Source organism: Neltuma alba, unplaced genomic scaffold, assembly GCF_004799145.2.
Source record: "Neltuma alba isolate B1F8T4 unplaced genomic scaffold, ASM479914v2 tig00010929_pilon, whole genome shotgun sequence".
In the NCBI taxonomy this organism is placed as follows: Eukaryota; Viridiplantae; Streptophyta; class Magnoliopsida; order Fabales; family Fabaceae; genus Neltuma; species Neltuma alba.
This window is the reverse complement of record NW_021635704.1, coordinates 19261-40003: the sequence shown is the minus strand read 5'-3', so window position 1 is coordinate 40003 and position 20743 is coordinate 19261. Positions and strand designations below refer to the sequence as shown.

Below are 20743 nucleotides of genomic sequence, written 5' to 3'. Positions count from 1 at the left end.
TTTTTTTTTTTTTTGGCCACCGAAATCTCATCAAGGGTCTGAGGATCTGAGGACTATGGAAGTGAAAAATCTCATCAAGGATAAGAAATTCTGGTTTGCGTCCTTCCTTATCGTCTGGGCTGCTGCTCTCCAGGTTTGAATTGGCTTTGTCTTCTCACTTCTTCGCACTAAAATTGCTCGACCCTTCATCTCTTAATGTGCGTTCTCTTGTTAGGGCCATATGATGTGGATGCAGAAGCAGGACTCCTTCAAGCAGAAATTTGGGAACCTTGATCAAGACAAGGATGCCCAAAACTGATGGGTAAGAGTCACCCTGCGCAAACCAAAACTCGAAAGGATTTAATTTATTAATTTTTTTTGGGAGAAAGTTCTTCTCTGGAAGTGACTCGAACTCCTGCTTTCCGAGTCATAAATTACTTTTAAGTAGTGCAGTTGAAATGCTGGATTATGTGGAGTCTGTACTGTTTATATGATTGACAAGTGTGAAGTACTGAATTTGATCTTTGAAAGATTCGGCTTATTTGTTCGTGTGAAGGACTTCAGGAACGTCTAGGGCACTCCCAATGTCGTTGTTGTACTATCTTTTTCTTATGGGGCTCGGCCAATCTGAAATTTCTTAATGCTGCTTGGCTATTCAATATGGGGAAGAAGGATTAGTACAACTAACGGGGAGTCATAGTTTACCCTTTTTGGGTTATCTGAAAATTATAAATTTGGACGGAATGATCATTGTAAAATCTTCTTGTTAATTTAAATCTAATTCTCCTGGTCTCCTGAAGGTTAATGGTTCTTTAGTTTCATTTCATCATCATATCCACCTTCACAGTTTGAAAATATGAAGTAAACGTCACATTTTGTTCCCTTCTAGACAGGTAAGTCTCCTTCAGCTCTTATTTTTCTCAATCGGAGCTATCATATGAATACTTGAATTGAAAATCTTAAAAGAGGTATTATCTGTTCCATTTCCCATGTGCTCGACGTCACAAAAAACCTGTATGGATGCGCAAAGGAGAATGTCAAATGCCTTATTCTGGAATGGAAGATAAATATGCTGTCTTGTGAGAAGCTTTTAGTTGTACACGATTTTCATTTGTTTCTACAGTACGTACCTAGATATATTCTGTCTTCAACGTGCTTAGCGTACCCATGATATTGTACTTGAGCAAACTTTGATGAGCACTGGGTCCTCTTATGTATAAAAGAACTTAGTTCTGTAGCACCTTCTGTGTCTGTGATAAAAGAGGTTCACTGTAGGGGAGATAGCTCAGTTGGGAATACAATTCTTGCTGGAATGGATCTTAAAGTTGAGGAGCTCTTTTCGAACAGAATCAAAATGTGAAAGTTTCTGAGTCTAGTAGCAGAAGGTATTAGTTTTCCATAACATGGCAAGCAAAAGTTATAGGCTAGGCATATATATCCTTCTCTCTCTCTTTTCAAAATTGGAAAACAATTGTTAAATATTAGAAGTGACTTATACTTTTCTGGTTTTATTTATAAGGCACTTTTATCATATTTCACACAGACTAAAAAAAACTTTAAAATGCATTAACTTTTCATTAAAATATGATAATTTTTTAATTTTACCCATATTTAATATATACACATTTTAAAATAGATAACTATATACACTATAATAAATTAAGAACAAAATAATACTCCTCCGGTTCTTAATATAAGATCCATTTAACTAATTTGATTAGATTAAGGAAGTTAGGTAAGTTAGTTAATTATAAGAAAAATGATACATTTTTCTTAAAACACCATAATCATCTTTTTTAATACTCCATCTCCCTCTTCTACTTGATTATGGTTGATGGAGTATCCATAAGGGTAATTTAGAAAAAATTAATAAATATAATAAATGGGTATTATATTTAAGACCAAAACCAACTCAAGAATTGGGTCATATATTAAGGACCGGAGGAGTATATTTATGCTAAAAATTTAATAAAGTGACTTATAAATAGGACTTAAAAAAATCTTCTCTCTTTGTCTTATAAATAGAACTGGCAGAATATTTAAGGTCAAATTTTTTTTTTCCTTGCGAGAAACCTGCATTTGGGACCAGAGTGGTATGTTTTTCCAAACAGAAATTTCACCCACCGAAGAATTTAACTGCGAAAGGTGATGTGAAATATAGTTGAATTTTGGTTTCATACGAATGAGAATGAGTTCAATGACACCCAAACCACACATTTAAGGCTCCTTAATTTGGAAGCCGTATGTTAGTGGAGGTGGGTCATTTAAAACGTGAGGGGCAATTCGGCAAATGATCCTTTGATTCATGCATCTTAATTCTCAAGTCCCTAGTCAATGCTAAAGCTGGATTGGCACCGCCGTTGTTAACTAATGGCTCGTGGCTCTATTGCTAGTTGCTTGCTTTAAGCTTTCAAATCTTTCTTGACTTTTCCATTCATTTTGGAAGCAAACAAAAAGTTTGATTTTGAAGAGAAACTTATGGATTCCTTGCACAACACTTCTATTATGTTTTTTTATTTTTTAAAAGAAATAGTAGTCTACAGAACAATAAAGTATAGATAAAATTATATATATATTTATATATGAATTTAACAAGATGACTTATATTAAGAACAAAAAATTATTGTCTCTACTCTAAAAATAAGACTAGAGGAGTATATATATTTGGGAGAATAACAAAAAAAAAAAAGAAGAAGCTACAAATTACTAAATTCCAGATCAGATTTAGTAACAATATTTTATTGGAAGAATTACAATCAAGTCCTTCAAAAGAGAAATAATTACTAAAAAGTTCCAATAACAACCTAAGCATCCTGTAATGACAAATCTTATAGTAGAGAATGACAATCTCTGTGACTTGTTTTATAATTTTTTTCCTTATATGGGACTTGGTTGTAATTCTCTCTAATTTATTTAGTGTTGATAACGCTGAATTTGTAAATGACGAGAAATTTTGTTGATATTTCTTATCTGGCGTTTACAAACTTTCAACTTCATTATTTGTCATTTTTTCTACGTATTTTTTAGCTTAGGGTTGATTGGATATATCTGGAATTAGCTTGATAGAATTATTATGAATTTATTATTATCAAGTATGATGATGACGACCACGACGACGCAGCTAAGGCAAAGAGGAGGGGGAGGCGAACGTGGCGTCATCCTAACGTGCTGGGTTACGTGCGTGGTGCCATGGATGCATGTTGCGCGCTCCCATTCACAATGTACATTTGACTTTCCCATTTCTACTTTTCATCTTCTTTCTCCCACTCAGTTGCTACCCGGAGGTTTTTCTCTGACCTCATTATTTGTGCTTTTAAAAAAAAGAAGAGAAAAGAAAAACCACCCCACAGTCAGGCTGATAATACTTGAATGAAACTGAAAATTATGGGGTAGGTAATATATAAATAAAATAAAGAAGGTGTCATTGGCTAATTATAGTGATTATACAATTTCAAAGATTAGGTGGGAAAGAATTGAAGGCATTAGACTTGCTACTGCTGCGAGATTAAAAAAAAAAAAAACTGATGAAGCACCGATTTAGTTTCTACTAACATTTTAACAGGAAGAATTATAATAAAGTCCTAAACAAAAAAATAATTACTGAAAAGTTTTAGTAACAATTTAAGCAGCCTGTAATAAGAAATTTAAAGGTAAAAAATGACAACTTTTAAAATTTATTTTTTTATTATTATTTTTATTTGAGACCTCATTGTAATTCCCTCCATTTTAATTCTGTCAGCAGCGGCTTCTCCTCAACTTCCTTCATATTTATGATTTAGACTTTTTGGTATTTCAAGTTGCTTCCTTTTATTTTGGCCAACCAAGTTGCTTCCTCTCTCTCTCTCTTCTATATATATATAAAGTATAAAGTCCCAAACAAAAAAATAATTACTAAAAAATTTCAATAACAATTTAACCAGTTTGTAATGAGAAATCTAGGAGTAGAAAATGACAACTTTTAAAACTTATTTTATTATTATTTTTCCTATTTAGGACCTCATTGTAATTCTCTCCATTTTAATTCTGTTGGCCTCCTCATCTTCCTTCATATTTATGATTTAGACTTTTTGGTATTTCAGGTTGCTTCCTTTTTATTTTTGGCCAACCAAGGTGCTTCCTCTCTCTCTCTATATATGTATTACTTGCATCTGTCTATTAATTTATAATTATTTCATTTTTTCCGCCCACATTCCACCTTTCACACACACACATATTCTCTCTTGAAAATTACAGCATATTCCTCTTTGGTCACAGAATAAATCCGCATTTTTGTATGAACGTGGCTATACAAATGAGAATTACTTGAGACGACCAAATACATCAACTATACAAAGAATAAGGAATAAATATAGTGGGAAGCTATCCATGGTTTTTATTCAGATGAAAGATGCGTGTTTGGTAGAAGAATAAGGAATAAATAGTTTAAATTTAGTTTTTGAAATTTAATTAAGCACAACTCAGTATTGAGTTAAAAAATCATAAAGATTAAGTTGTACTGAGTTAGAAAATAATAAAAACTAAGTTATACCAAGTAAAAAAAAATATTTTCCTAATTTATATTACATCCGATGTCTAATATAAGATGTAATTGACTATTTAATTTAAAAATATTTAAAAAAATTAATTAAATTATTTATTTATAACAAATATATATTGATTTTTCTAAATTATCATTTTTAATCATGCACACCTGAAATTGCCTATTGGTAGGAATGTCTTATATTGAATAGAGATATTTTTTTAAAAAAAATTATAAATTTAGAAAACAAAATAAATTAAAATTTTATATTTAAAATTAAATTTTATATTTTAACCGACTCTTATACTAACAACATGAGGCAGTATTAAATTTGGGCGATGGTGTATATGTTGTGCAGAGTAAGATGCGGGGTTCGTGTGAAACATGAGTGCGAGGTCAACTTGCTTGCCTGGGTATTATTGGGCAGCCACTAGTCTCCAAAATGCACCGCCAAAGTCATAAGTGTACAACTTAATTATATATTTGACTAGTCCTTAATGTATCATTAAGATATAGTTCTCATATTTATCAATTTTTTTTAAAAAATTATTCTTATTGATACTTTTTTAACAATAATTAAATAGGAGATGGATGTAACGTATTAAAAAAAGATAATTATGATATTTTAAAAAAAGTGTCATATTTTTTATAATTAACTAATTTATCTAATTTTTTTAATTTAATTAAATTAATTAAATAGGTCTTATATTTAGTTACGGAGAATATCAATCAAAGAAGAGTTGCATTCTAATTAATTCAACTAATAAAATATATCAGGTACTATTCCGATCCTAAATATAAGACCAATTCAATTAATAACTTTTCGTAACTAAATGTGAGAGCTACTCTTTTGTAATTATACATTCACACTCACACATAGCATCAAATACATAATTAATTGTCCTCACGTACGCATAAATTAAATAAATTAATACTCCCCCCATAACGTAACGTGCTTGGAATTTTATCAAAGTATCAACGAGACTGAGCCTTTCATAACACAGTTTTTGGGTCTTTTCAATAATTTCCACCGCCTTTAAATAAATAAAGTGTCCATTCATTCATCCTCTTTGACTAAATTATTATTGAACACAGGTATTGTACTTATTAGTATAATCTATATATGAAAAAAAAGAGTAATATTCGTAATAAAACTATGAATAGCAACCCATTTTACATTTAGTAATAAAGCATGGCTCTAATTTAAATTATAGATAACGGCGTTATATTCTCGATTTCTCACTTGCTTTCATGTTGAAACATATCCAAGAGAACCCTTTTTCTCCACATCATCTTATTCCTCCGGTCTTTAATATAGGATCTAATTATTGAGTTGGTTTTGATCCTAAATATAAGACCCATTTCTCATATTTCTTAATTTTCTCTAAATTATCTCTATGGATACTCTCTCAACCATAATCAAGTAAAAAAAGAAGAGAGAGACTAAGAAAGATGATTACGATCTTTTAAGAAAAACGTGTCACATTTCTTATAATTAACTAACTTACCTAACTTCCTTAATATAATCAAATTAGTTAAATGGATCTTATATTAAGGACCGAAGGAGTATCTTTCATCAAACTTAGCTTCTCTTACTTTCTTCAAACTTGTCGAATTGCGTCACCTATATGCATATCCTCCTTAATTATTAATGCCTCCCTACTAAGTATAATACTCCTCCGGTCCTTAATATAAGACCCATTTAACTAATTTGATTAGATTAAGGAAGTTAGATAAGTTAGTTAATTATAAGGAAAGTGACACATTTTTCCTAAAACACTATAATCATCTTTCTTAATACCCCCTCTCCCTCTTCTACTAGATTATGGTTGAGAGAATATCTATAAGGGTAATTTAGAGAAAATTGATAAATATGAGAAATGGGTCTTATATTTAGGATCAAAATCAACTCAAGAATTGGGTCCTATATTAAAGACTGGAGGAGTAACTATAAGCAATTTCATCATAATATAAGATTTCAATCTATTTTATTTTTTATATTTATAACTTTTTTTCTAAAACATCTAGATTGATTATAAGGAGCTTTCATTAAGGAGTTGTTCCAACGTGTATAAATAAGATAGTTTAGAAAATTCAACATTGATTACAGATAATCAATTTAACTAATTTTTAAATATTTTTAGATTAGTTATTGAACTCTTATATTAATGAGTGAAGGTATTAATATAATTAATCCACGTGAATAAAATTAAGGGTGTTCATGTGGCCTATTAGCCCGCGATGCTTGCCCAATCCTGGTAGAAAAATGCTTAGCCCTACCCAAGAAAATAATACTATATGGACTACAATTGTTTTTTTAAATCTTGATAAGTTAACTAAACTATGTTAATTAGACTTCACAACTCCCATCCGTCAATATATTATGAGAAGTAAAATATATGTGTCAAATTGTTGATGAGTTGTGTAATTTCCCTATGGTTAGATCACGTAAGGCGACTTCGTTTCTGCCCCCAAAACTTTCTTTGGACCTCGTAACTTGTCCTACCTTCTTACTTCGGCGCCCTCAACAAACTAATTAAACCCACGGAATACGGTGACTCACTTCCTTACTACTTAACTCAAACTTTGTTCACGAAATTAATTTAATCGCCTCAACCACACACATGGATTATAATATTTCCCACCCCACCCCCACACCCCCACCCCCACTATAACAACTACTTAACTAATTTGGATAGATTAAAAAAATAAATTAATTATAAAAAATATTATCCAGTTTCTCTAAATTTAAAATATCTCTATGTAATATATTACCTCCAATTCTAAATATAGGAGCTAATTGGAGGTTGTATATAATATTTCAATCCATTTAGTCTTCCAAATTTATAATGTCTTCTCAAAAAATTCCTATTGACGGTAAGGTATTTCCATTCAAATGTAATTTCAATGAACATGATTAAACAAGGGTAAGTAAGGAAATTCAACACATGTTTGTTACAAATAATTAACTTAACTAATTTTTTTTAATTTTCTCAGATTAGTTATCTAGGTTTTATATTAAAAACCAGAGGTAGCATATTAATTTATTAGTCGGTTAAGTTAATTTGAATAAAAATGATAAATAATAGAGAAAATATGGATTAATGTTTTGTATTTAAGATCAAATTTAACACTTCAATTGCCTCGCACATTAAATATCGGAGAAAGGATGCCTTTGGTATGACGGTTTAACGCAACTGAACAAACTGAAACTACCAAGAAATACAGATACGACTCAAAAATCTTGAGTAGAAATCTTGAAATTAAAAGTGTGAATGAGAAAATATGTGAATGAGAAAATTAATTAAACACACACCCACACACACGTAGATGGCAGTCAGTCTCAAATAAAAAAGATGAGATTCAAAGTATTTGTGTATTGAGGAGCACGGCACTGCAAATTCCTTCTAGAACGTATTGGTAAACCAAGTAATCATCCAACGTAGAACCTTGTTAGAGATTAGTGCCAAACAAGGATCGATCTGATCTTGGTTAAGTGACGTCATTCAGTTAGAAATATGAACAAGCTATTGTTAATTTCATATGATATCATGTAACTAAGACGAGTCAAAGATATATCCTTCTTGGCTTCTTCTATATTATATTCTTCTTGTAATCTTCTTTGTGGAACTCATCTTATTAGGTCTAGAAATGTTTTGAATATCTTGCCTTCAGCATCACGCTGAAGTAGTTGCTTAAGTCAGAAATTGTTTTGTGCATTAAATTAATACATGGTGCGCACACATTATAAGAAATAAACATAATTATTTAGTTCTTATAATTTATTTTTTAAATAATGTTAACCTCCTACAATGGTACATTAATTAATGAAGGTATATTTTTAAACGAAATAAAAAAAATTATTGTCAAAACAGTTAACATGTGTGTAGATATTGATGCATGTAGCTAGAAATTAAAAATGTAAGCGAGCCGAATCAAAAATTAATTCAATGATTAATGAAATTAGTTAAAACTAGTTATTTCTTATAAAAATATCAAAATTATTTTCAATAGAAGTTACTAGCTAGGGGAGGTTGGTTAATTAATTAATTAGGAAGTTTTATAATTAGTAAGGGATAGTAACTAAAAAAATTAAATTTTTAAACAAAACATATCATATTATGAGTGTGGAAACATTTCGATGACTAAACTGTTAGATATCCAAAATATTAATGGAAAGCGATGGAGATGAACCTCAAAGTTTCAAGACGCATCCAAACACTTAGTCAAAAACACAAAAGCCCCTAAGTAGCACTTATACAATATGAAAAGGAAATGACAGCTTATGAGGCGAAAGGCGATAGGCTTAATTAATTAGGAACTCAACTCTCGCACGTTTAATTGCAAAACGTCGAAACTTGTGAGTCAGCAACATCAACATGAACTTAAACTTATCGATCACTCCATTGCTAGGAATTCTCAATCCAGAAAATACGGATTTTAATGAAAATTAAACACCTCTTTGCTATTATATGTAAATGTAAATATGTTATTGTAAATAAGACAGAATGATCGATCTCATATACGAAATGAAGAAGAAATGAACAAATTTACAATACAGACATAAGAAAGAAAGAAAGAAAGAAAGAAACAACCAACTGAAGTGCCTGTTTATATGATACATTCACAAGAATGTAATATCAGATATAACTAGAGTGTAACTACCAAAGGAGTTGCAGTTCCTATCCCTAAAATCTCCAAATCGTTCTCAAGCGGAGTCAGGTTTAAGTCTAACAACGGAACCCTTTTGTTCTTCTCTCCTTCGTGTCTGAATCAAACTCTAAACTTGATGGCGAGTTCTTGTTACTGTTATTCTGAGATGTTGGTGGAGCTCTGTGTCTTCTCATATGGCCACCAGAGCCTGACCTATGGCGAACTCCAATCCACAGATTGAGCACTCGTGAGTTTTAGGCTTAGCTGTTAACGAAGCACGAAGAAGATCGTCGCTGCTATTGCTATCTTCACCGGCTATCATCGTCCTGGGCTTCTTGTGGCTGGCACGGTGGCCGCCGAGAGCCTGGAAGGACGAGAACTGGCGGTTACAGGTTTTGCACGCGAAGACGCGGGAGGACGCGGCGGCGGAAGAAGAGAAGGTAGCGGCGGCCTTGGAAAGCAGCATCAAGCAGTTGGCCATGGCGATGCTGTGATCATCGGCGATCTCATGATCTGATCTTTGTCTCTTCATTGAAGAAAAACAAATAATTAGGAAATTGAGAAGAAGAGATAAGAGAGTGGAATTATGGAAGTTTAGGAGGGTTGAAGGGTTGTAATATTTATAGAGAGGTTTGGTTGTTTGGTTGTTACTTGTTTGGTGTATACGGGGACGTAGACCAGTCTCTCACTCCAAACGCTTTTGTCAACCATTATTAGGGTTAGTTGAGTCAAACGCAACCTCTCAATTTAGCTATTCACTTGGTTGGCAAAAAAAAAAAAAAAAAAAAAAAAACCTCTACTTCTATTTATGAGTCCTAATTAGTAATTACAATATATTTTACATGGAACAACATGATTTATATAGACTAAGAAAAATCTTAAATTTTATTAACTCTCATTTAAAATTTAACAATTTTTTAATTTTATTTATATTTAATATATATTATACCTCCTAAAAACAAAGTTAATTGAATAATAAATGAAGGTGAAATTATATATTTTTATGAAAAATTTCTCTATCTACCCTATAAATAGTACAAAAAAGTTTCTTCTTTATACCCTGTAAATAGGAGCAGCAACAAAGTACTCCTCCGATCCTTAATATAAGACTTATTTAACTAATTTGATTAGATTAAGAAAATTAGGTAAGTTAGTTAATTATAAGAAATGTGACACATTTTTCCTAAAACACCATAATCATCTTTCTTAATACTTCCTCTCCCTCTTCTACTTGATTATGATTGATGGAGTATCTATAGAGGTAATTTAGGGAAAATTGATAAATATGAGAAATGGGTCTTATATTTAGAACCAAAACCAACTCAACAATTGGGTCCTATATTAAGGACCGGAGGAGTATTTATTATTTGGCTTAATGGATTTTTTTTTTGTTCTTACATGATTAATTTCTTGAACTAAGAATCAATTATATAATTATAAAATTTATATAATGATAAAATATATACCTCATATTCTGATGACGCACATGCATGTGCAAGCAAAGTGGAGTAGTACTAGTAAGAAGGATGCAGTAAAATGTTTTCTTTGCTTCGTGAAAAGGAGAGGGAAGGATGGCAATTAATGGTTTTTATTAAAGAAAAGGAAAGAACTGCGGCCTCCACGTGTCACTGACGGCGCTCTCCTTCAAACTTTCTAGATTCATTCTTTTCCCATTCCCAACTCCTCTTATTAATTTATTGGAAAAACTAGCTTCATTAATCAATTTTGATATTTATAACTTATATTAATGGTCAATAGTCAATCGTCAATATGGTATGTTGCACGCTTTAGACTGCATGCACTGTAAAAATCTGTTTAATTTTGTAAAATAAAAATATATATATCTATTTAAAAGAATGACCGTAAAATTTTTGAAAAATTTGAAAACAATTTATTAATACAAGATTTTTTTAAAAAATAGTTTTCCCCTCAATTAAATCTTACTACCTCCGGTTCTTAATATAGGACTTTGTTTGACTTTTATTTTGACCTTAAATATAAGGCTCCAATTCACTTTGTCTCTCATTTTTATGTATTTTTTTAAGGTATTCCTTTTAATAATGATAGTTTTAGTCAATACATTTGGTTAGTAAGGATATTTTAAAAAAGACCATTTATTTAGAATCGGAAGAAGTACCATGTAATCTCTAGAAGAGTGTGTGCGCTTGAGATAATTTTTGCGAACGAGATATGTTTGAGTGACGTGTTGGTAGACAAGTGAGAAATAGGAAGGAGCAGTGGAAATCACCTTAATTTTGAATCATCACATCCAAAGTCCAACTTTTGCCCAAAAAAATTGTATGGAATTTGGATCATATCAAGTCATTGATTGGAAGTTTCTAGAATTACACGGACGGTAAGAAAACAAAACTTGGTCGACATAAACTCTAGCTATCAATATAATAAAATAACCACATAATAACCTCCAAGTTGTCACAAGATTGCATTATTTTTCTCCTGACATTTAAATCATGTTCAAACATATGGAACTTTGTGTTTTATAATTCAAAGACAAGTCCGCAACGCAAATTTTAAGGCACCGCTCATGGACTCTTTTTTATTTAATTTGCCAAGTTTGAACCTTTAAACCCAATGCCGGGACCCAGATACTACAGTTCATACGAGGGGAGAATCAAAAGAAGTTAACACACCAAACAAAGACAGTAACATCTCTTTGGTTCAGTAAGTTGATATGAAGCAGGAAGATGAATTTCATACTTTCTCCATTGTATACTGTTGAGAATCTCTGTATTTATGAGCTTATTTAGTAATATGTTAATGATAATGGCAACCATCGAATCGACGAAAATTCAGATAATTGAAACATCCCCTGCAGATTCTATGCTCTCTGGATAATTGAAGTCGTTTGTCGCAGTTGCAGATGCTGATTTTGCTTCCTTAGTGTCTCTGCCTTTTCCCCATAAAACCATGTACAGCCCAGTCACAATCACAGCCGCTCCAACCACCCTGCAACAACTTGAGTTAGTTCATACATAATGCGAAACCAAATTTGCACTAAAACGATATGATGAAAGTCCCCACATAAGTAGGATGGAATGCTTAATGCGGTATTTAAGTGGGTTGGTTCTCCTACTTAACCATAGTTAGCTTTTGGGGTAGAGTGCCCCATATTCCACTTCGTCCCCATAACAAGGATCATACAAGTCCTAATGCATATACCATAACAATTATATTAACAATAATAATTTCTTATCATACAAGTCTTAATGTATACAGCAGATTCTTCACCTTGCAGTGTAGATTTTTTCTGCTAGAACAATTGAGCCCATGATTGTCACAATGATCATGCTTAGGGGGCCGAAAGCAGTCAGGAAAATAGGTCCTTTTGCCTTCAAGATCAGTCCTTGAACATAATAAGCAACTCCTGAGCATATCACTCCCTGCACAGATTCTTATGTCATCTCATAGTCTTAAGTTCTTGTGGAAGTTTCTGATACTACATAATATTAGCGGTTGAATGAAGAATATATCTCACACTGTACACCACAGCTAATAATCTGCAGTCCATGTGGATGGACCACGCTGAAGGATTGTTCCACTCAATCACAAGTGCGCACACTGTACCTTCCACTGCCCCCATCAAGCATATCCAAGCTGCGAGGGAAAGCTCATCTGGGTAGGATTTTAGTAAAATTGCCTGCCAAAACAAAATTTACATCACTTTGGACATTCATAGATTCATCTATCTAATGACTTTATTTTTTAGTACTGACTATGGTTCACCGGAAGAGATTAAGTTAAAATCAGAATGAAAGTTTTAAAAGTTAATGTGATCAAAGACTTGCTTGAAGGGTTACGAAAACAGTCCAGCAGACACAGCACGTTGCTATCATCAGAGAACCATAAATGAGATTATGATCATCTGAAGCACTTTGGGTCTCTTGTTCTGATGAGACTCCTTCTGTCCAAGGCAAATTTAACACTGATCCTTTCACAAGAGTCATCATCATTGCTCCTCCTACAGTTACTGCAGTTCCGAATAACTTTACCTGGCTATTCACTCTCCTAACGTCAACCTTCTCAAGCCTAAGCAACACAGTTCACAGAGTTTATGAGATATGCTTGGAAAGATTCTCCTAATGAATCTAACATCTGCTTATGTCATATCACTGGATTGAGTGAAAGGAATATTACTTTAGAGTCCAAGCCAATAGAAATGCAAAAGCAGGAACAACATTAAACAAAGTGGATGTGAATGCTGCAGTAGTGAGCTTCATCCCAGTGAAGTACAAGTTCTGATCCATGACAGGTCTGCTTGGAAACCAAGAAATTAAACAAAACTGTGAGAAGTAGGTGAGCCTTGCAAAGGAGACTTATAAGTGGAACACTCTTACTCTATTAATGAAAGCAGCATAATCCTTACTAACAACGGAAATGTCATTTTAGGCCTTGGATTTCTGTCAAAACAGCAGTTATTTTCATCAGTAAAGCAATAATGAAAACAAAACTCAGGCACGCGCGCAGAGATCAGTGGAAGACCTATTGCAGAAAGTCGCAAAAGGAGAAATCACAAGGAATGCAAGGGCATGGCGATATGCTACTAGAACATGCTGGCTCAATCCTTGGTCAAGAGCAAATTTTGCTATAATGGACATGCCTGCATACCCAAATTGCAACAAAATTGAAACTAAATAAGGCCATGCCCGTTTCAGCATTTCAACCAAGGGAGCCATAACATGTGTATTAATATTATTTGCACCTACATTTGCCCTTTGGTAGTTTTATATACTGATAGAGGTTCTGATAGATATATGTGAATTGATTTCTTGTGTTACTGCTCTTACTGGTTCAAGCAATACCAGTAAGTAAAGTCCTTGAAGAAAACACTTTGCAAGGAGTAAAGGGAAGAACTTTTACTCTGATGACTAAGGCATTAAGAAATCATGCTCTTAATGAATTTTCTTTAAACGCAACTGATACATTATTAAGGTTAGTTCAGATCAAGCCAAGGTTATAGTGCATATATCAAAGTAATGATTGGTCATAGACAAACCTAGCAAGTAAAAAACCTGTTTAAATAAATGACTCAGATTCACACAATGCAAACTTATATGATGACCAAAAGTTTTGCTACTTTAGGATAGTCCTTCGAAGATTGGTTGTACGAAGATTTTTGTATTATTATCATTAGAGTATTTTTTTGTCGACGCACCATTTGATCAGATGCGCACCCATTTTATAAAGCAGATATAGCCATTATCATATATTAAAGAAAACAAAATTTCTGTGAGAAATGTTGTCTATTTCATTACTGAATGACTGTAGTTGGATTAATTAGGGAACTCCCAATAATGTACGAAAAGCAAAGTTTCCATTTACGAAGATTCAAGCTTTTTAGAAAGGTCTATTATTTCACGTGAATAAATTCTTCTACATAGACGTCTCTCAGATCGTCAAGTTTAGTTTTCTATCACCCTTTTTTTTTTTTCTTGTTTTGTTTTTATTCAATACTTAGGAACTACTTAAATATCGAGACCTATTTGAAGGTTCTGATAAAGAGTATGTGGCCTGGTTTTGATAATGAAATCTTGTCATCAACAAGAAACAAAACGTATTGATCCACCAAAAGTTGCTTCAGCTGCCAATGGTTTTCATAAATTCAAAGAACTTTATGTACAAGATTGCTGATTATGCGCAGATATTTTTACCAAAATATTTTAAAAATAAAAATTTGAGTATTTTACGTCGAAGTGAAATATTACATCTTTAAAATTACCTAAAACAACTAAAAAAAAATGTTTGTTTATCCAAACTGAAGATCTTAGCAGTGTTAAAATAATTCTTATAACACTGATTATATGATATATATCCACACTGTGATACATGATTCATGCTAGGCATATTTGGTCCCAGAAGCATAACATACCAATGGAATATATATTGGTTCTTGAAAAATATCTGGCTTTCAGTTTCACCCTTAAAAATTTGGTGGCTCAGAATGGGTAGTTGATTGGTTGGGAATGGAAGGCTTTGTGAAGAATCTCAGATTGCTGCATTTGATGAATCTTATAGAACCCAGAAGCTGTGGCTGCAGATGGGGCCCTCCCAACATATTTAATGTCTTCCATATTTCCTCTTCCCAATGCTTTCATGCAACTCCATAACCGAGGTAACATGTAGTAATATGCTCCCATGTTCATTGGCTCTTCTTGGCACCAAACTACCTCTGCATCTAAAACATTGTAGCACAGAACAAGAAGATAATGTTAGTTCATGACCTAGAATTTCTGACTAATTACATGTTTCTTCTTTCATGCTACTTGTCTGTCTGTCTTGTGGTTTGGAAACACTTGTACTGTTATTCTTGTTCTTCCAATCTCATACTACTTAACTGAATGGTTAAGAGTTTCTTACTGTTGAGCTTGAAGTTTAATTAAGAGTTAATAAAGCAAGAACATTTTCTGGCGGTAACGTGACATACTTGGATATCTTTTCAATTCTTGCTGAATGAGGTCATATGGGAAGGGACAAAGTTGTTCCACTCTGCAAATTGCAATGTCGTTTCCATGAATCTTTCTCCTCTCTTCATGAAGATCATAATACACCTTCCAAAAAGAAAACAAATTTTTTATCACCAAAAAAAAAAAACAAATTTTTGGCATGTTAATCCTGGCTGTGTCTGAAGATAACTAGAGAAAATAACACTAATTTAAATTGAATGAGCTTAATAATTCAAGAAATGATTTGATGGTTCCGTGTAGAATTGTTTCCTGGAAGGTAATGAAAAAGAAACATTGAAACAGAGAAACAAGAGAAAGCATGCACCTTTCCAGAGCAAAGAATGAGACGTCTAATATCCTTGTTGAGGTCAGAGTGGTTGTTCTGATCCCTTAGAAGGCGCTTAAATCTGGTACCCTCTTCAAACTCACACAAGTTTGATTTGCATTCTTTGTGACGAAGAAGATATTTGGGAGACATTACAATCAGAGGCTTCCTGAATTCCCTATGCATCTTGCATATCGACAATTCCAAAACATTAGCATATCGAAGACCCTTAATTTCAAAACAAGTTTTGTTTGTGTGTCATTGTACCTGGCGCCTTAGAACATGAAAGTAATTAGCAGGAGTTGTGACATTGACCACCTGCCAATTGCATTCTTGAATCTGCTTACTCGCATTTGGATCCATCTCAGGGATAACAAATGGATTCTCATCGCTCATCTGTTATAGAATTTGCCAACTATAGTTTAATAAGTTTAACTCAGTTGATAAGAGAACCAATGTGTGAAAGTGCACTCAAAAGAGAAACTTTGTGTAGCTAAGAAGATGTGAAGAAATGCGTTGGTATTTACCTGAAGAAAGCGTTCCAATCTAGCACTGGAATGCTCAGGACCCTGACCATCATAACCATGAGGAAGCAAGAGAACAAGACCAGTTTGGCGAAGCCACTTTGCCTCCATTGAGCTCAGAAAATTATCAATTATGACTTGACCCCCATTTGCAAAATCCCCAAACTGAGCTTCCCACATCACCAAACTATTAGGGCTTTCCATTGAATATCCCAGTTCAAATCCCATCACACCAAACTCTGAAAGCGGACTGCACACAGATAACTAAGTCATGCATACTCTGAATACTATATTATTGTCTCAGTGATTATGAACTGTTAAATTAATACTCCTCTAGTTCTTAATGTATGACCTAATTAAAGAGTTGATGTTAGTCCTAAGTGTAAGACCTTTTTCACATGTTTTTTAATTTTTTTTCAAATTAATTCTATTGATATTTTTCCAACTATAATCAAGTATGAGAGGGAAGAAGAGAATTAAGAAAGATGCTTAGAGTATCTTAGAAAAAAATATATTATATTAACTAATTCAACTAACATTCTTAATCTACTCAAATTAGTTAATTAGGTTTTACATCAAGGACTATAGGAGTGCTGTATTACCTATTAGTTGCCAAGAAAGTTTCTTGTCTCTGATGTGGAATAACGTGGTCAAGGGGACAATACTTCCGACCAGTTTGTTGATCATGGATTATGGAATGGCGATGACTGAACGTGCCTCTTTCAACATCCTGACCACTCAGACGAATGTGGTGACCTTCTTTTATCAGTGTTGCAAAAGCAAGCGCTTCTGCAAATCCCCAGTCTAGTCCTTCTCTTGTTTCAATCATCTGGGCTCGTTGCTCATAAAACTTCTTCACTGCTTTGTGAGGCGTGAAACTTCCTGGAATTCTTGTAATTGATTTACCTACTTCCTTCAAAATATCTGGTTTCACTCTGAATAACAGCTTTCCCACCTCACATTAGTCTTTCCATTATATGACTCAACGAAGGACTAATAATGTGTAACAAGTTTCTTACTTTCAACAAATAACTTCTGTGTTTGCCACATTTTGAAGAGAAAATCAATAGTTTGAAGTTTACTTAAAGGTTCAAGTTTCTGAAATAAGAAAGGCACAAAAATACACATACCCCGTGTTTCTTATAGAAGAAAGTTGATCAGGAGACTTGATTCCACTCCAATTAGCTGAAAGCCAGTCCCTTCGATCTGGAACATGATCTTTGCTGGCCAAAAATTCTTCATTAAGAGTTGCATTAATCTTATTGTATATACCATCAACCTCTTCCTGTTTCACTACTCCCAAGCCAACGAGTTTCTTCTCATATATCTCAAGAGCTGTTTGTTGATTCTTTATCACCTGCTTACATCCATTCAACTTGTCAATTATTTTTCACTAAATCTTTTTTTAAAATTTCTTGTGATGAATAATGAGTTACTGAACCTTGTACAACATGGGCTGTGTGAAGAAGGGCTCATCAATTTCATTATGACCGAATCTCCGGTAACAGACAACGTCAACCACCGCATCCAAATGGAAAATCTGGCGCCACTCGGCGGCGAGACGACACGCACGAGCGACAGCTTCCATGTCATCCCCATTAACATGAAACACGGGGGCATTAAACGCCTTAGCAATATCAGTACAATACTCAGAAGACCTTCCAGAAACAGGATCAGTAGTGAAGGCAACCTGGTTGTTCAACACGAGGTGCACAGTTCCACCAGTAGAGTAATTAGGAAGAGCACTCAAATGCATATTCTCGTAAGCCACACCTTGCCCAGGCAAGCTCCCATCACCATGAATCAAAATGCTCATGTTTTTTGTTCTGGTTAGATCATTTGAGTAATATTGTTTGGCTCTGGTTTTTCCAGCAACTACGGGATTTACTGCTTCGAGGTGGCTAGGATTGGAAGGGATGGAGATGTGAACTTTTCTGCCGTTAATGGTGGTGTGGTCGTAGGAGGCACCGATGTGGTGCTTGACGTCGCCGGTGCCGGTGAACTGTGTGACGTGGGGTGAATTTAGAGTGCCTTTGAACTCACAGAAGATTCTCCTGAGAGGCAATTTGACGACTGTGCCTAAGGCATTGACTCTTCCTCTGTGGGTTGTGCCCAGAACTACGCTCTCTGCTCCAAAATCTGCAGCTCTGTCTATCACTTCCTGCACGCCTGGAATCAGAGTTTCTGCTCCTTCCAGCCCAAACCTGATTCAGAAGCAAAACAAATATCCACAATAATGCTTTTAAAGCAACTCAAATATAGAATTTATTAAGTAAGATCATAATTTTTGGTCTCTTAAGTACACTTAATAATTCAATTTGATCACTTAAAGTTTGCTTTCTGTTAGATTCATCATTTCATTTCAAAATCATAATTCGCATGTATCATTCTTATTAGGTTCTTCGTATGTATGATTTAACCAAAGGATTAGTCAGGTAGCTATATCTGTATGTGTTATATTATAAAAACTATTTGCAAGGTTTTGAAGACCTCTTAGCAGAAGACCATTTGGTGCCCAAGAAGACTTCAAACATCAAACTCCAAGCAAGCCTGTCTAGAAGCACAAGCCTGTGATGTGGATCTAATTCAACTTTCTCAGCTTCTTGTGTCTCAATCCTGTCTCTTAGCCACTTCACTTTCTCATAATCACTTATGTGCATATACTCATACCCTATGCTCCCACAATAAACATCCTCAAGCCTCCTCACTATCTCTCTCAGTGTCTGAACTGGCCGGTTCTCTGCTAAAAACCCATCAATATTCTTCCACACCCCCACATAAAACTCTCTGTCCAAATCACTCTCAGAAAACCCATAATATGAAGGATCTAACTCTCTTGGTATCTCTCTCTCAGCCAATCCTAAAGGGTCAAGCTTGGCCTTTAGGTGACCATTAACTTGGTAGGCTCTTATTAAAAACATTAGACTCATACTGTCATGGATTGTCGGGGTTGATATCTCAGAAGACATGGTTGGTCTTTTATGGCTAAGGTAATTAGTGAAGAAGATGTCCCAGGAATCATCCACACTTTTGGGGTCAGATTCCCATGATCTTTGAAGCTCTTCTAAGTATGCACTTCCTGTGCCATATAAGAAGCTATCTGTGAGCTTTGAAAGAGGCACTGATGCTGAAGCTTGCTGTACTGCCTTGTGGTTGAAGTTTGTGGTGTGAATCTTTCTGTTCTGCAATGAAAGAAGTTTCCTTCTGATGGTACCATTTTTTGATATGCTTGAAGCAGCTCTAACCCATGAAGCCATGGCTAGCTTTCACAGATCAACCTAACCAGAAAGATTAAATGAGTTCTGGGTCTGAAAATGAAGGTTGAAATCATGAAAGAAAGAAGCAAAAGTTTTATGTACCTGAAGCTAGATGAAGCAGAAATTGATGTGTGCTAGAGAAGATGCTAGAAGAAGTGGAAGAAGAGGGAGTGAACTTATAATGATATTAAAAAAGCAAGTGCCGTGTGGTCCTAATCCTTTGACTGATCCTTTTTTGGGTCATTTTGGCAAAAGTTCAAGGAACTAATCCATAAATTGATAAACTTCAACTTTGCCTGATTTGGAAAGTCACATATTTGGAGATATAGGCTTTTATATGTTCATTAGGATATATTTTCTTTGGACAACGATGGCGGTGTCTGTTAATTTGGGTGAGAATTTTCTGGTAGGCTCAAGAATTTTAAACTTAATACCCAAGTTGATGCCACAGGTTGCATCTTTCATATCTGTCAAAATAATTTTACTGCACTTATATAATTGCAGCTACTTTCTTAAACACATCTTTAATTACATAATTGGAATTTAAAATTTAGAACAAACCAAAATTATTTTTCTAAACTTATAGGGCTAGAGTACAACTAACTTTTATTTTTGACCAATAGTAAAAAAAAAAAAAAGGTCTTTTGCTAGTCTTTCTCTACTAGACAGTAGATTTTTCATAAATTATGAGACGAAAAGCACAGCAGAATCAGTAGATGACAGGTACAAAGATAATTTTAAAATTTGAAATTATTTCGCCCTATCTCACCCTTTCATGGATTCCAAAGGGGCAAGTTGGTGCAGCTGGGACAGATGTCTTGGGATATTTTCTTTTCCCACATTGATGGATTCCACTTAATCTTATTATTATAATATATAAATGTATATATTAGAAAAATTATGAACCTAATCAGTAATCAGTACCACATTCTGCTCTTATCCTTTAAATGAACTCCAAAAAAATTGAATTTGATTCTTATCTCGTTCTCTTCATTTTACTTTCTACTTTCAATATTGCCTCTAAT

At 33.8% G+C, this 20743-nt stretch overlaps 3 protein-coding genes and 1 pseudogene across 3 annotated transcripts; 1 reads left to right on the top strand and 3 right to left on the bottom strand.

Moving 5' to 3' along the window:
* LOC114760050 (uncharacterized) lies at positions 1–781 on the top strand. Its single transcript, XM_028949296.1, has 2 exons — positions 1–133; positions 215–781. The coding sequence occupies exons 1-2, from the start codon at positions 56–58 to the stop codon at positions 296–298; spliced, it is 162 nt and encodes a 53-aa protein (XP_028805129.1). The 5' UTR covers positions 1–55; the 3' UTR covers positions 299–781.
* Positions 782–8966: 8185 nt separating this feature from the next.
* Positions 8967–9752, bottom strand: LOC114760049 (zinc finger protein ZAT11-like; annotated as a pseudogene).
* Positions 9753–11810: 2058 nt separating this feature from the next.
* On the bottom strand, positions 11811–15113 carry LOC114760047 (WAT1-related protein At2g39510-like). Its single transcript, XM_028949294.1, has 8 exons — positions 15039–15113; positions 13652–13769; positions 13507–13569; positions 13307–13423; positions 12958–13198; positions 12648–12809; positions 12401–12552; positions 11811–12118 (listed from the first exon to the last, which is right to left on the bottom strand). The coding sequence occupies exons 2-8, from the start codon at positions 13765–13767 to the stop codon at positions 11962–11964; spliced, it is 1008 nt and encodes a 335-aa protein (XP_028805127.1). The 5' UTR covers positions 13768–13769; positions 15039–15113; the 3' UTR covers positions 11811–11961.
* Positions 14814–19885, bottom strand: LOC114760046 (2-oxoglutarate dehydrogenase, mitochondrial-like). The gene is made up of 10 exons (XM_028949293.1): positions 19821–19885; positions 18952–19739; positions 17903–18665; positions 17592–17818; positions 17064–17396; positions 16465–16711; positions 16205–16333; positions 15938–16123; positions 15594–15717; positions 14814–15344 (listed from the first exon to the last, which is right to left on the bottom strand). Exons 2-10 carry the CDS (start codon positions 19716–19718, stop codon positions 15106–15108), a joined length of 3015 nt encoding a protein of 1004 aa, XP_028805126.1. The 5' UTR covers positions 19719–19739; positions 19821–19885; the 3' UTR covers positions 14814–15105.
* Between the last annotated feature and the right edge of the window lie 858 nt (positions 19886–20743).